Source organism: Perca fluviatilis, chromosome 18 (assembly GCF_010015445.1).
Source record: "Perca fluviatilis chromosome 18, GENO_Pfluv_1.0, whole genome shotgun sequence".
Taxonomy (NCBI): domain Eukaryota; kingdom Metazoa; phylum Chordata; class Actinopteri; order Perciformes; family Percidae; genus Perca; species Perca fluviatilis.
This window is the reverse complement of record NC_053129.1, coordinates 25949941-25964706: the sequence shown is the minus strand read 5'-3', so window position 1 is coordinate 25964706 and position 14766 is coordinate 25949941. Positions and strand designations below refer to the sequence as shown.

Sequence of the window (14766 nt, the reverse complement as noted above, 5' to 3'; positions counted from 1 at the left end):
TAAATGCAAAGGTAATTGTAGCAGTGGCCTTAAATCGTCCCCGTAATCATACACCGTATGGAAAAAGACAGATGGGATCTTCTTTTATTTTCATAAGGCATTCATTGGGTAAATAACACAGTTGTTTCCATAGCACTCTTCCAATGAAGCAACTATTCAACAGTCTCATTTCCCTACTGTGAATGTTTGAAATAACCTACCACAGTGTTCTGCTGTTCTGGAAAGGAAGGATTATTTACATAAACTTTCTCTACATTAACCGCAGCCAAACAAAACACAAGTATCGACCAGAGATGTTTTTTCGTTTACTTGTATAGTATATACTTTGCAATACAGATACAAAGTTTGTATTAAAGTGCTCATATTATGCTCATTTCCAGGTTCATAAATGTATTTAGAGGTTATATCAGAATAGGTTTACATGATTTAATTTAAAAAAAACACCATATTTTTGTTGTACTGCACATTGCTGCAGCTCCTCTTTTCACCCTGTGTGTTGAGCTCTCTGTTTTAGCTACAGAGTGAGACATCTCAACTTCTGTTCCATCTTTGTTGGGAGTCGCACATGCACAGTAGCTAGGTAAGAACTGTTAGCTGATCAGAAGCAGAGTTTGTCTCTGAAGTAAAGGCTGGACTACAACAGAGCTCTTTGGAGCAGTTTGTGAACAGTGTCCCTTTGGGGTGGACTTTGGGATTTTTCACTTTGTAAACCTATAACATGCACAAACGTTAAAAACGGTGGATATTATTTAGTTAAGTCCAGTTTTTTAAAAACTATATTTAAATTGGACTCATTTTTGGCCAACCAACAATTACTTAATAGATAAATGATTTAGTAATTCTACGACAGAATATTATTCCAACATGTGAAGATTTTGAAACAGCATGTAGACTAGAAATAAAGGTAACACTTTATTCTACGTGGGCGTAATTTCCTGATAATTTCCTGGAAGTTTCTTGGGGGAAAAAATAAATATCTGAAACTAATTATGGAGACATGTTATAATTACCTCAGCAGGAAGTGCATGAAGAGGACTATGCAGAGGAAGAACATGGACAATCCACAGCCAACTTGGGTGATGATGGTGAGGTTGTTCAGGTCAGAACTAGATATGGTTTCATTAAGAGGACTCTGCAAAAAGCAAAAATGGAATACTTTATCACAGGGATTGGCATTGGTAATCAGGATGGTATGATGAATTTCATTACACAGGAGGGAAATAAAAAATTAAGTAGCAATCAAGACGGGTAATGCAGAGCAATTTCTACATATTTGTATTCCACTGGGAATGTCAATTGAAAGGATGAAGCTTAGTTTGTCATGATAATGTTACAAAAGACGTAAAACTCACCATTAAGACAGCAAAAAATGTCAAATGCGAACACTCGCAGGAAATGTTCTGTCCATCATGTATTGTCAGACATCCGTCATCGGTCCAGTTTGGTTGACTCCCTAGAAGACAGAAACAGAACATGCAAGTCGTGCAGAGCTGAAACTGGAGTGCATTTGAGTGAGAAACGACAACACGCTCCAGTCAGATTTAATCTCATTTTCCCCAATGTCAGCCAGAATTTCGCTGGTTAGATGGTTTGTACTGCTGATGAGAGTAATACCTTTCTTCTTATTCATTTTTAAAGATTATTAATTATTATTAAATATTTTGGTCTTTTTTGGCCTTTATTTGATAAGACAGTAAAGAGGGGAGAGAATGTGGTTGGCCACTGCAGTAAGGACTGACTAGACCTTTGATGTAAATTTACAGCTAAAGTCTAGCAGTATCTTACTGTTTTAATGTTATACAGGATCATACTGTAAATAGCAATGCATTCAAGCGAAGCTTGATAAAAATGTTTGCAGCCTTGTGCAGTGCCCCTTCAATATGCATTTAGGTGTCCTAATAATGATGCCTATTGCTGTTTATCTTGCAAGTTCAGCCATCATTCATTTAATTATTTACACCTGCCTGTGAAAAAGGTATATTCTAGGCTTCAGAGGAACAACCTTTTTACACTAACATTAATTTGCATGGAAGACAATGACTAATAAAATCATAGAGAGAAAGTTGCAAAGCTTTGAGGGATTTCTTATATCAACATGCAAATTGGCAAGTGGGGGGGAAAATACCTTCACCATTCCATGATTGACAAGATGGAATTCCTTTCTGTAAACAAAACAACGTATGCATTAAAACAAATCTGCTCTTGGATAATAAAATTTGGATAATAACATTTTGGATAATAACATTTTTTTTTTTTACTCACGTATGTCATGTTCCAAAAATTTATCTGCATTTTGTCTGTGAGATTGGTGATAGTGGTTCCCATTTCAATGGCTAAAACCTCATTACCTAAAACAGTGCTATTCTTCATATCCTGAAAAAAAATCGAACAAATACAAAATAGTAACATGATCCAATATGTAAGCCTATACTGTATCATTGAAGGTCAATTTGAGATATTTTTCTTACCGAAGCCAGATTGAGGAATCGGATAACACTTGCAAATGGTATGGTAACATTCAAACTAGCTTTAACGAACGCTTCTTTTGACACTGTGACAGATCTTGAAAATGTAGCCAGAGTCTCTTTGTTTTCAATAATCTGCGGGGAAGAGCACAACAGGTTTGTTGACAAAATCATGTACAGTGCAGTTTTAAAGAATTATTAAACTATTCACGTTTACAGGGTCTAATTATAATCCAGGAAATTACTTTGTATTTATTTTATTTTTTTTATTTAGGAAACTACTTTTTTAAATAATGAAACAAAACTTTCTGACCTACTTTTAAAGATTTCCATCTTTACAAACCGATTAGGTAAGTTGGAAAGTATTGAGGGACGCACTAACACATAGTTGGTTTTGATCTTTTCGTGTGGTATCCATCTTCCCATCAGCCTCAGCGATTTTTTCGTGTTTTGTTTTGTTTTTCATGTTTAATGCTAATTAGCAAAAGTTAACATGCTAACACGCTACACTACAGAAAGATGGTGAACATGGTATACATTTTACCTATTAAACATTAGCATTTTAGCAAAGTCACTTACATTAGCATTTAGCTCAAAGTACTGCTGTGCTTACAGCCTCACAGAGCTGCTAGCATGACGGCAGCCTCAGTCTTGTTACATTTGAACAGATTTAACAGCATGACACAACATTAATTAGTAAGTTTAAGAGTTTTTGAATATTTTTTGACGGAGACAGGAGTAATACCCCCTGCCTCTTTCTGCAGTCTTTCTGTTAAGGAGATTGGTTTTGATCCTTTCACCTCACTCTTGGACAGAAAGCAAATAAGAGAAAATGGCTGGATAACATATCCCTAAAGACCAATACTTAATCACTCTCAAGTTAGCAAGTGGCTGAGACAATCATCACATCCAAAAAATACTGTTTTTGTGAAGTCTGTACACAGCACAAATAAAAGTTCACCCACACTCATGCTGTCATTCGAAGACCTGTAAGCAATGGAGACTTCCTGTACGTCCGCGGGCTTTGTTTCTCTCACTACGACACCCGTAACTCCTTCTGCCACAGTCACTGCAGCTGAAGACCCCGTCATGGATGTGACCAGGCCGGACACTTTGTTCATGATTTTACTGTTGACAGAATATTCAATAGCCAACATTTACAATATAAGAGTTCACATACATTGTTTTATGGTCAAAATATTAATACATTATGAAAAGCATGTTTAAATGCCTAATACATGTGTTCATTCTTAAATGTTCAAAGGAAAAGTTCAAACTATTACAGAGTTGTCAGAGCTTGAGCAGGGAGGAGATTAGCTTAGCTTAGCTTAAAGACTGGAAAAATGGGGAAAAAGGCTTCTTGCACTGTCCAAAGTAAAAAAGAAGTTAATTCACTAATTAACACATTGTATCTTGTATGATTATGACTTCCCAGGATACTGTGAGGTCTCCATGCAAATTGCCATTTTTACATTTCTATTTGTGTATCAAACAAACAAGTTACAACATGTTGGTTAGTGAGCATCTGAGGTGTTGGAAGGCAGATTTTTAACCATTGGAAAGAACCAGGCAATCCCTCCCCCCACCCCCCCCCATGTTTCCCCAAATTTCCAACTGAATTTCCTTTAATAAATTCATGGAGCATGTCTTACGTAGCTTGGGCAGCATCGAGTTTGTCTCCTTTAATGTCAATTGTTACATTCAACTGAATTTTCTCATTGGGCTGTTTCACGGGATTGTTACAGTTGACACAGTTGTTTTTTGTTGCTGTTATGTTGATGATGTATCTGTCTGTGACCGGGAGAACTGAAAGGAAAGGAGTTTTATCATAAGCGTTAGCTAGCATCTGTAAGGTAAAATATGCAGGGGTATGTAACACTTTGTGCCACTTAAAGCCATCATCCTAAGCATTATATGCATTACATTGCGCAAAAAAGCCAGAAATTATTGTCTGGAGAGCTACAGAAGAAACATTTCAACTTTCATTCTTTATTTATCTGAAGGGAACTCACCTATTTCCCTGCAGTTGTTTTCATCAAACTTAGAATGTTGGCATACATTCGCTGTATCCAAACATCTAATCTGGCAAGAGTCTATTAATGGAAAACATTGTCAGAATCTAGTTCCCATCCACAGTAAAGAAGAAATATAAGCCAAGAGGAACAAAACTATACTATATTCAGAAAGTAAACATCTAGAATGATTTAACAATATTATTGAAATTACTCATTTGGGTTTATTGAATTGATGAAGTAAGAGTAGCTGACTATATGAGGGATGGTAAAAAAAAAAAAAAAGTGACTACGTTTAATTGTTTAACACATATATAATGACCAAAAGAGACTTGATGTCCTCATTTCTTATGTTAACTGCAGATGTAATTATATTTTTATTAGCTCTCTTTTTAATCACAAAATGAGAACTGAATTGTATAAGAAGTTGGTTTACCTGTGACAGTGTAATTGAAGACACACGTTAACACTCGAGACTGATTGTTGACCTCTGATGTTGGGGATACACACACACACACACACACACACACACACACACACACACACACACACACACACACACACACACACACACACACACACACACACACACACACACACACACACACACACACACACACACACACACACACACACACACACACAACAAATAAACAGATGTAATTGCCCTGGTACACTGGATAATAAATACAGTAAATGTGAATAGAATGTATTTTGGGATGCTATCAACATTGAAATTGACATTGAAAAAAACCCATAATGTAATAATAGTGTAATATCACCTTTGAAGCCTGATAAACTTGCATTGCACCTCCCTTCCAGGACATACAGATACAGATTCTGATTGATATGCCATTTTGAGATGCGCACAAAATAAGAAAATTGTTCTTTCATTATTTGAGGCCACTTCTGGGTTTCTGTAAATTAAAAACATTTATTTGTTTAAATACTGATGTAAATGTTTAAAAACAATCCAGTATTCTGTGACAAGTATACTATATTTCTATACTCTTGTTATATAAATATACTCACGGTTATACTTATTTTGTCGAGTTTCATTTTTCTGCAGAAACACTATGCAATCTGTTGCTGAAAGGTAAAGAATGCAGTCTTTTTATGTCACATGGTAATTTCATAATATTCTTCTAATAATTTCTTGCATACTTTCACACAACATTTTACAGCAGTAACCCAAAAGCAGAATTATTCACAAATAAAATGTAATATCTACAAAGGATACAATCTGAATCTCCATACTTAGTTCAATGGATGCACAAGGAATTTAACCTCGTCATTAAGTTTAGACTGAGGGCTCATAGGGGGTTGGAGCCCTTCCCAGTATGCACTGAGAGAGAGACAATTACACAGAGCACAGGTTACCAGTCTAGTGCACAGCTTAAGGCTGGGGTATGCTCAAAACAACTTAGTTTGTACGAACGGTCTTCAAAGCACGTGTGAAGTCAAATTTATTTACAGCCGCACTCATAATGCCTGTCCTCATAGAGGGACAAGACAAGATAATTGTTCGCTAATACTTAAAGTACTGCCCAAAAAATTACAGTGTAAATATTTTGTAAATACAGGGTACCAATTAAATACTTACCAGCTACCTATACTTGTACAGGTAAAGAAGCACAGGGAAGAAAGGGGAAACTCATTTGCATTTAGGAGGGACCTAGCAATAAGTTAACCTTTAAGGCAAGACACTTCCTTGCAAAAACTTTTTTTAAATTTTTTATTAACGCACTGATTAATCTTGGCAATTTTGCATCCATAACATGTCTTCTTTCAGACTAGTGGAAAGAAAACAATAAAAATACACATTTAGGTGTTTATTTTACTACATTGTGTCTATTTGTGTCTGTAGATTTCTCCTAAATTCACCAAGCTAGTATTAGATAATGCCTCATTAGAACTCTTGTAATACAAAGAAGTATTGTCTTGATGTAAGTAATCAACTGGGGAGGTTTCATGGTAATAGGTCTTAGTTAAATATTGATTTAATAGTATCACCTGTAGTGTCTTGCAAAATGTATCTCTACAATACACATCTTTAAAGGCTTTGCAGTTTTCTATTTATACTCTGGAGGAGTTTACAGGAGAGTTTGTCAAATCTAATTCATAGCCTAATTCATACAACATGTTATACCTCAACGTGCTTTATGGAGTGACAAAAAGAAATATCCAAAACTCCCTCTGTAAAACTCTCTTTTTGACTCTAATAAGTCAACAAAATTAAACCGGAATTTAGACCTGGCTTTAATCAAAAGGATGTAAAAAATATATTACTGTCTCACAGTACTTTATAATTCTAAAAACATAAATACTATTATATATCTGTAAAGGTGCACCATTCCTCCCGGACTTAGCATGATGTTTTGTTCGCAAGCAACAATCAACAACTACTGTAATTAAAATGTTCATTATAGTTTGGACTCACTCAGATTCGAATAGTTTTTTGCAGTGATGAAGCCATTGAAGTTATCAACAACAACAAAATTGGTCTTTTTGGTCGTCAGACATGTGTTCGGGTCATCGGAGGTCTTCTTGGCTAAATGACCTTAATCAAATCAGATCACAAGTTAAACAAAATGAATGTCAGTACTCTTATTTTAATGCTCAAAAATGTCATTTCTTAAGAGAAGAATATATCACATGCCATGTGATATGTACAGGCTACTAGACTTTAGTATTTGGAGATCGTGTCTACTTACAAAGTGGATAAATCCACAGAAGGCCAACAAACGAAACCCAAGTAATCCAGCCCATGTTCTTTTGATGACATTCAGGATGTGTGACCCATTCACTGCTACAGTAGGAAAATAACAACTATTATTCCAAAGTACTTTTCTATAGCAGATTATCAGCCAAAAGTATTTTATTTCTTACCTTTCTCTGATAGAACATACAAGCAGTGAACAGCAGCACTAAACAAAATGAACTGAACCTTTTGGACAGATGAAGATGTTTTCTTACTGACTTTGCATAGCTTGCCGCTGGATGAATTTTGTTTTGCAAATTCACAGTTCCTGAAAATGACCTTGTGCCTATGCAAAATAACCAAAAGAACATTGTGCTTAGATGAATATCTAGGGATGATGTATGTAACCAAATTCAAGGAATGAATGGGGGTTGTTGTGTTGTACTTCTTGTGTAAACAACAATATTTTCTGCTTAGTACCAGTAGCAAATAACCTTTGACAAAAACCTCCTCAAGAATACCTAATCATTTTTCAGACAAGGATCACGAGGAAATTTGACCTTACATACCACATGAATTCATGTGTTTCTAATAGTTCCAACAGAGCTGGAGCTGGCAAATGTGTTGGGGTATTTACAGTATAGCATCAAGCTTTTCTGCAGCCGTCTACATTATGCCTTTCATTTAACAAAAGAAACCGCTGATATATGATCATTTAAATAACTTACTTCTAACTTTCATAGGAAAAAAAACATTTCTCTATAATGACCACAGGACATAAAAGAAACCATCCAGCTTAGTCCCGATCATGCTTCATTACTTTTAAGGAAAAGTTCAACATTTTGCATAATAACGCTTAGAGGAGTAGTTAGTCTGTAGTAAGTTAGAGGAGAAGCCACGATACCACTCTCATCCTGGACTATGCACCTGCCCAATGCACATATAGGATATACTGTATTTTGCACATTCTGCACTCAATCCATTCAGCCTCTTTTATCTCATGTTAAACAGCTATTTTGTATATATTTGTTTCTGTATTTATTGTTTATTTCATATTAATATTCAATATGTCTGTTTGTTTGTTATGTATATGCACCAACCACCAAGGCAAATTCCTTGTAAGTGTTACTTACTTGGCAATAAAAACTACAGCTACTAATTAAGCCGCTTAAATTACTTTTGCCTCCATTGCATTAGAATGGAGACATATATCTAATAGGCAGACATTTAGGCTAATAAACTAGAACTTAACTACATGGTATGGACCTTTTTTCACAGCAGACATTTGACCCTTGTCATAGTAGGAAAATCACAGCTGAAATTGATAACCTTAACTATGGCTCAATTCCATGAAGTGTCCCAGTAAGCTATTTCAGTGAGTCAGCACAATGGACCTTTTTCACAGCAGACATTTTAATATTTCAGTGAGTCAGCATGCACAATACCAGGGCTTCTCCTAAGTGGAATACAGCCATCATTAATGGGTTTGAATGCACCTGTGCTATTCCTACTATGACAAGTCAAAATGTCTGCTGTGAAAAATGTCACTTTTTTAATTTGGCTGAACTGACCCTTTAATGGAGAAACGACGTACATTCCTTGTTCGTCCAGAAGAGGGCAGCGTCGTGGTTTTGCTGCATCTGTTCTGACTCAAATTAAATGAAGAAGTACATGGCGGAAGAAGGCACAATATATATGTCAATGCAACAGTCACCCTGAGATAGAGATAGTGGGAATATTGATGTACAGTGAGTAAATAGCACAACAATAGAAGATACATTTAGGGAAGTTATTTACTGGCGAGATTAGCGTGTATCTCTGATTTGCATTCATGTTTTAAACCCAGGAACTTCCTTCGTGTGTAATTGGAAAACAAGGTAATAATCTAGGACAACTTGTTTAAAGTGGCCGATAGTTTATTAATTCATATATGACATTGTTTTCACAACGTGAGGTCTACACTAAAACTCAACCAAGATAGCTGTAACCGTTTCTCTCGGTCAACACCAGACTCCCATTTAAAATCTTACAGTTTAATGTGTTACAGGTTAATTCCACACCCAGTGCAACACAATGCATTTATCGCTAGGCATGTTGTGAATTGTTGAGTTTTGCTGGTCAGTTCGGCATAACTTTACTGAACATTTAATTAAATGTTAGCTTTTAAAATCTGCTTGCAGTGGGCACTGCCGTCAGAATGTTTACCTGCAGACGCTTGTTAGTTTCCTTGTCAGAATGCCAGGGACACAGTGGACCCTGACGGTTTGAAGCATGTCTTATTTGTCATGTGTGTGCGGTGACAGATAGGAAAGGCGAACTTTAATTGGCCGATGTTTTAAAGGGAGGCTGGCCAGGCTGGATGCAGAAGAAACGGGAAAAATACTTCACAACTGTCTGGCTGTCGATGGATTGTGTTTATAAGTTTCAAACGAAATGCTACTAATGATGCAGAGATGAAAATGAACATAACATCCATTAAATCATTTTGCGATATCGGGTCTGCCTAGCCTGTAGAGTCAGATGATATATGACTGAATATTAGTGTCATACAGTACACCCAAAGAATTTCTAATAAGACCGGCTTTGGTACACCCAAAGGTGCCCCAACCCACATGGGCTTGCAAGACATTACTCACATTACCTACAGAGGCGAGAGAGAACTTAAGGAAATACATTTTTGAGAACAGTCATATACAGACATATAATATGCATTTCGTTTTCAATTGTGGCCTTTTCTGGATGTATGCTGTTTCACATAATCACATTAGGCAGCTCAATTGTCCTGTCTTTTATTTTTTTGGTATATATCTAGGATATGTCTGCAGGTTGTGTGAGGTGGATGCTGAGCCATACAGTGAGAGCTGTGTGTGGTAGCAGCAGCTGTGGCTACTGGACACCAGCATCAAGATTGACCATATGCAGTGAACGATCCAACATCATTGCTTCCTCCTGGAGATGGTCTCCATTCTCCACTGGCGGAGACGACACAGAACAGACTGCCGCTCCAAAGAAAAAAAAGCCAGATCCCCGAGGTCATGCCACAATCAGCGCAGTCGGCCGTAAGATCCCGCAGCGTGAGATACAGGTGATAAGCGAGACAGGCGAGAACCTGGGCATCATGCACCGCGCAGATGTGATCAGAGTCATGGACGAGCAGGGTCTCAAATTGGTGCTGCTCAGTGAACGCAAAGATCCTCCCGTCTACCGGCTGATGAGCGGCAAACAGATCCATGAAGAGCAGCTGAAACTGCGGGAGAAGCAGAAAGCAAAAGCAGGTATGTGATGTCCTGGCAGGGACCCCATCAGACCTTTAGTTTTACATACTGGTTCCCAGCCTGGGGGTCAGGATCAGGGTCACAAGATGATTTACAAGTTGGGAAGAAAGAAAGATATTTCTCATATCTTTGCTTTTTACTTGTTAAATGCCAGGAGGTTTCACTTCTTTAGGGCTCTAAAAGATATTCAGATTCAACAATCTGAGACGGTTAAAAAATCACTTTTTGCTTTAAATGCTCACAGCTCATAGAAGTAAACTTTAGGGTCACAGGTTGCAGGTTTTTCATTTCAAAGGGCCACACGCCAAAAAGGTTGGGAACCACTGTTTTATGAGATATACGTCACAACCTTGAACAAATAGTCTTTTGTCTCTTTTGTGTCACTTGAAACACCTAATTTTGTAAAGTTGTTAATAAATGTAGAGTACACCGATTGGGAGCTGTTTATAATACCTAGATTCAATTCAACATTCAGTCACATACAGAGCAATGTGTGAATGGAATTTACTCCCAAATAATATTAAAGAACAAAACATAGAAATAAAAAATTAAAACTTAAAGAATATTACCCACTAATTCTTTGTAGTGAGTCAGTTACATGGGCTTTTTTGTTATCACTTATTCTTTAAAAATAGATTAATTCAGAGTAGTGTAATGTCTTTTTTCTTTCTTAGTTTTTGTAATGTTGTAAATATATGAGTGGTATTTTGTGAAATGTTGTGTAATGTGAAGTAGTGTCTAATGTGTGTGTATTGTGTAGGGCTGCCACCTCTTAGTCGATTAGTTGACTAATCGGTCGTTTTGGTCTTAGTCGACTAAGATTTCTTTAGTTGATATGTCATTTTTTATGCTTATTCATGCTTAATTACTAATTTCCAAGAAACTTTTGAGCACATTTATGGTAAACACAAGATTTAAAGTGGTGCTGCTTTTTCAGGATTAATTGAGGAGAAACTCAGTTTTACAGATGGTTAATTAACTACATTTATATTGTGCTTTTCTAGTCTTAACCACCTCTCTAAGCGTACAGCTCTGTCAATTAAATCAACTAATCGATTAGTCGACAAAATCGTATAAGTGTTAGTCGACTAAGAATTTCTTTAGTTGAGGACAGCCCTAGTATTGTGTTTGATGTGATGATGTAAATTGTATTGTCACATAAAAAGACCGCAGGACCACAGTAAGACTAGCTTCTAACTTATGCTGACGCTAATGGGGATCCAAATAAAACAAACATAACAAACAAGCAATTTGCAGACCATACTCTTTGTCTAACAAACCAGATCTGAATCTAAATTTATTTTAGGAAATATACATTTAATAAAATCCTGATAACCGAGGCTACGCTCTGTTCTGTTGAGCATACAGATTCTTCTAGCTATTGGAGGTATTGATTAAATCATTTTCAATTGGGATCTAATCTAGTCAAAATTGTTGTTTAAACAAGGATCTAACTCTGAAGTAAGTCATTACCTTGCAACCTGATAATCTCAGTGACATCAGTATTGTGAAATGAAATGTAGCATATGTTCTCTCCACAGCCCCCGTGCAGGTGAAGGAGCTCACCTTTTCATCCGGCATCGCAGCTCATGATCTCTCAACCAAGATGAAACAAGTGGAGAGTTGGCTGGAGAAGAAGAACCATGTTAGAATTACTTTGCGATCAGGGCGCGGCGGACCTGCAGTCAACCTGGTGAGAATAACCCCTTTTTTGTCTTTTATTAAATAGTGACTGTAGACAGATAACAGAAAAGGAGGGGGGGGGGTCAGCAGGGTGCATGGTCAGCACCTTCACCCCAAGGACACCGGTGCACCTACAGTAGAACACTCACTAGTTGGGCGCCTGGGTAGCTCACCTGGTAGAGCGCACACCCATAAATGGAGGTTTACTCCTCGACGCAGCGGCCGCAGGTTCGACTCTGCCCTGCAGCCCTTTACTGCATGTCATTCCCCCTTCTCTCTCCCCTCTCATTTCTAAAAAGAACACTCCTTCCTCCACAGCGCTGCGGAGGAGGGTCTGGCTAGTCCACACAGCATTTCAAGATGGGAGAAAAACGTGCTCTGGTTTACTGGCATTTCTTTTAACCAATCACTATCGTCTTAGGCGGTGCTATGCGCTACAGAACTTGTTTTGGTGGAACATGTGTACGTTCAAAGGTAGTTTTAGTCGTGCAAACAGAAAACTCAGATTGGACAGATAGTCTAGCTAGCTGTCTGGATTTACCCTGCAGAGATCTGAGGAGCAGTTAACCATAGTTTAAAATGCCGAAAAAGCAGAATGTGACGGACATCCAGCCGAAATGAGGGACATCTGGCGGAATTTCAGGCGGCACCTGAACAATCCCGGAAATGAAACACTGTCGATATAGACTAAACACTCACAAATTAGTATAAACCGCAAATTCAATTGTTAGTCAACTCAGTATTAGTGTGAATTGCGACAAAATACGTCTGGTTATACAGCAGACGCGGATACAAGAATTTATCACATTCATAAACAATGTTGACCGAATAAAATCCATATGACCTTCTTTGAACATTTGTATTGTTATAAAAATAATCATTTTGTATGTCTGTTAGTACAACTATTCACGTGACAGACAACATGACACTTTCTGTTGTCTACTCCGTCCACTGCACCTCAAAACGGTGTATGTGCATTAGACTTGTGCATTCCCAAATGAAACATCTGCATGCGTGATATCACAGATTTAATGTATATGTCTGCCAGAAATTTACAAATAAAATTGCAGTACGGAAATGTGTCCACATTAAATAGTTTGTCCATCAGAGACTACTGGGAAGTTGGTATTTACTATTCTATAACCAAAAATAACCAAATTTAAAAAAACTTGTGTTAGAAAACAAATATTAGACTCGAAGTGCTTATCAGACTTTTTTCAACACTTTCAAATATCAAATCAGAATTTGCCGCCAGTGTTGTGCAGGCTCTAATATGGAATGAACTAGCACTTTCATAGTTGTATTTTCATGCTGTATAACATGTGTATGTTACATTTAGTGGGTGAGGTTTGTAACTGTTAATGTAATTCTCCCATTCCCTTGATGCCATTTTCCCAAACAGCACTATTGACTTTTACCTTATTGGCAAAGAGGATGAGGGGCAATTGTACAAATATCTTTTTATTTTATTTTAGTTTTTAAAGATTATTTTTTGGGCATTTCCGCCTTTAATGGATAGGACAGCTAGATATGAAAGGGGAGAGAGAGGGGGAAGACATGCAGGAAATTGTCAAAGGTCGGACTCTAACCCTGAAGCTTCTGCATCTAGGAATAAACCATACAAACCAATACACGTGCGCCTGCTCTACCAACTGAGCTAACCCGACCACACAAATATCTTTTCATGGTCACATTAGGCATGTATCCCCCCAAAATTGTTTTCCTAAAACAAGTTTTTTTTAATTGTCCACAGGACACAACTCTGGAGCAGATAGTGCAACAAATGGAGGTGATGGTGGGATTTGTTTCTAAGCCAAAAGCCATACGGGACGGTCAAGCAGCCATGTGCATCCTCCGACCACCTTCAGCAAAGGAACTGTCACAAAAAGGGAAGAACATGGCCGCAGCTGCGCAGTCCGACGACTCAAGTTCGAACGCCACCGAGAGCAAAACATCCATTCCTCCCGTTAGCAACTCGGACACAACAGAAGGGTCTATACAGCAGTGATCCCATGGAATATAAAACATTCTCATAAAAAACTAATTGAAGTCTGTTGCTAAAATCTCACATTTTGGTGTCAACTTGTAGTGTATTTAATAAAGCTTGGTGTATAATAATGATGCATCCAGCGAAATGGACTTACCATTAGTCCTCTGAAAGTTTCAACGGTGGCAGAGATACACTAGTCCCAAAACGTTGTGCATGTGCAGAGTGAAGTTTTTAATAATGTATTCACTTCTACTACATCTGTACTGAAACATATCACAGCCAATAATCTGCCAACTGGTCAGCTTGTTGCTTTAGCCTTTTACTTTCATTTTATAGTTACCTAAACACTGAATTGTATTCATAAGTGCAATTCATCATTCACAGGTTTCATTCTTGAAAAAAAAAATACCAGTCGGGTGCCATATTTCCTGTCGTCTCCACTAAAAACACAAAAGCACACAATCTTGTAGTACTGTACTTGTGAGGACATTGTTCTGACGTAGTGAGGTGTTGGGCCACCACAAACCTCAAAAAGTTTCAAAGCTCCTTTACAGATTCTCCAAATGTGTGGACCTGTAGTGGAGGAAAGAGACCATATAAATGTCTCATAATTTAGAATAAAGTCACTCAGACATCATGA

At 37.4% G+C, this 14766-nt stretch overlaps 2 protein-coding genes across 2 annotated transcripts in view; one reads left to right on the top strand and one right to left on the bottom strand.

Annotated features, from left to right (window-relative positions):
• The window catches only part of LOC120546493 (adhesion G-protein coupled receptor G6-like), a 13676-nt gene extending 4219 nt beyond the window's left edge, over window positions 1-9457 (bottom strand). The window contains exons 1-15 of the mRNA XM_039781434.1: window positions 9384-9457; window positions 8750-8823; window positions 7192-7286; window positions 6918-7037; window positions 5510-5566; window positions 5260-5394; window positions 4914-4967; window positions 4478-4558; window positions 4118-4271; window positions 3431-3593; window positions 2469-2600; window positions 2263-2373; window positions 2126-2162; window positions 1353-1453; window positions 1011-1132 (exon numbers count right to left, since the gene is read on the bottom strand). Of these exons, the coding sequence (XP_039637368.1) occupies window positions 1011-1132; window positions 1353-1453; window positions 2126-2162; window positions 2263-2373; window positions 2469-2600; window positions 3431-3593; window positions 4118-4271; window positions 4478-4558; window positions 4914-4967; window positions 5260-5394; window positions 5510-5566; window positions 6918-7037; window positions 7192-7246 (1322 nt within the window). The 5' untranslated portion in view covers window positions 7247-7286; window positions 8750-8823; window positions 9384-9457. The remainder of the gene's footprint in view (window positions 1-1010; window positions 1133-1352; window positions 1454-2125; window positions 2163-2262; window positions 2374-2468; window positions 2601-3430; window positions 3594-4117; window positions 4272-4477; window positions 4559-4913; window positions 4968-5259; window positions 5395-5509; window positions 5567-6917; window positions 7038-7191; window positions 7287-8749; window positions 8824-9383) is intronic.
• Window positions 8823-14766, top strand: mtif3 (mitochondrial translational initiation factor 3). Its single transcript, XM_039781438.1, is given in 7 exon segments — window positions 8823-8882; window positions 8884-8926; window positions 9025-9040; window positions 9042-9055; window positions 10004-10453; window positions 11995-12146; window positions 13890-14766. Coding segments are annotated over 7 exon segments (975 nt in total). The 5' UTR covers window positions 8823-8837; the 3' UTR covers window positions 14145-14766.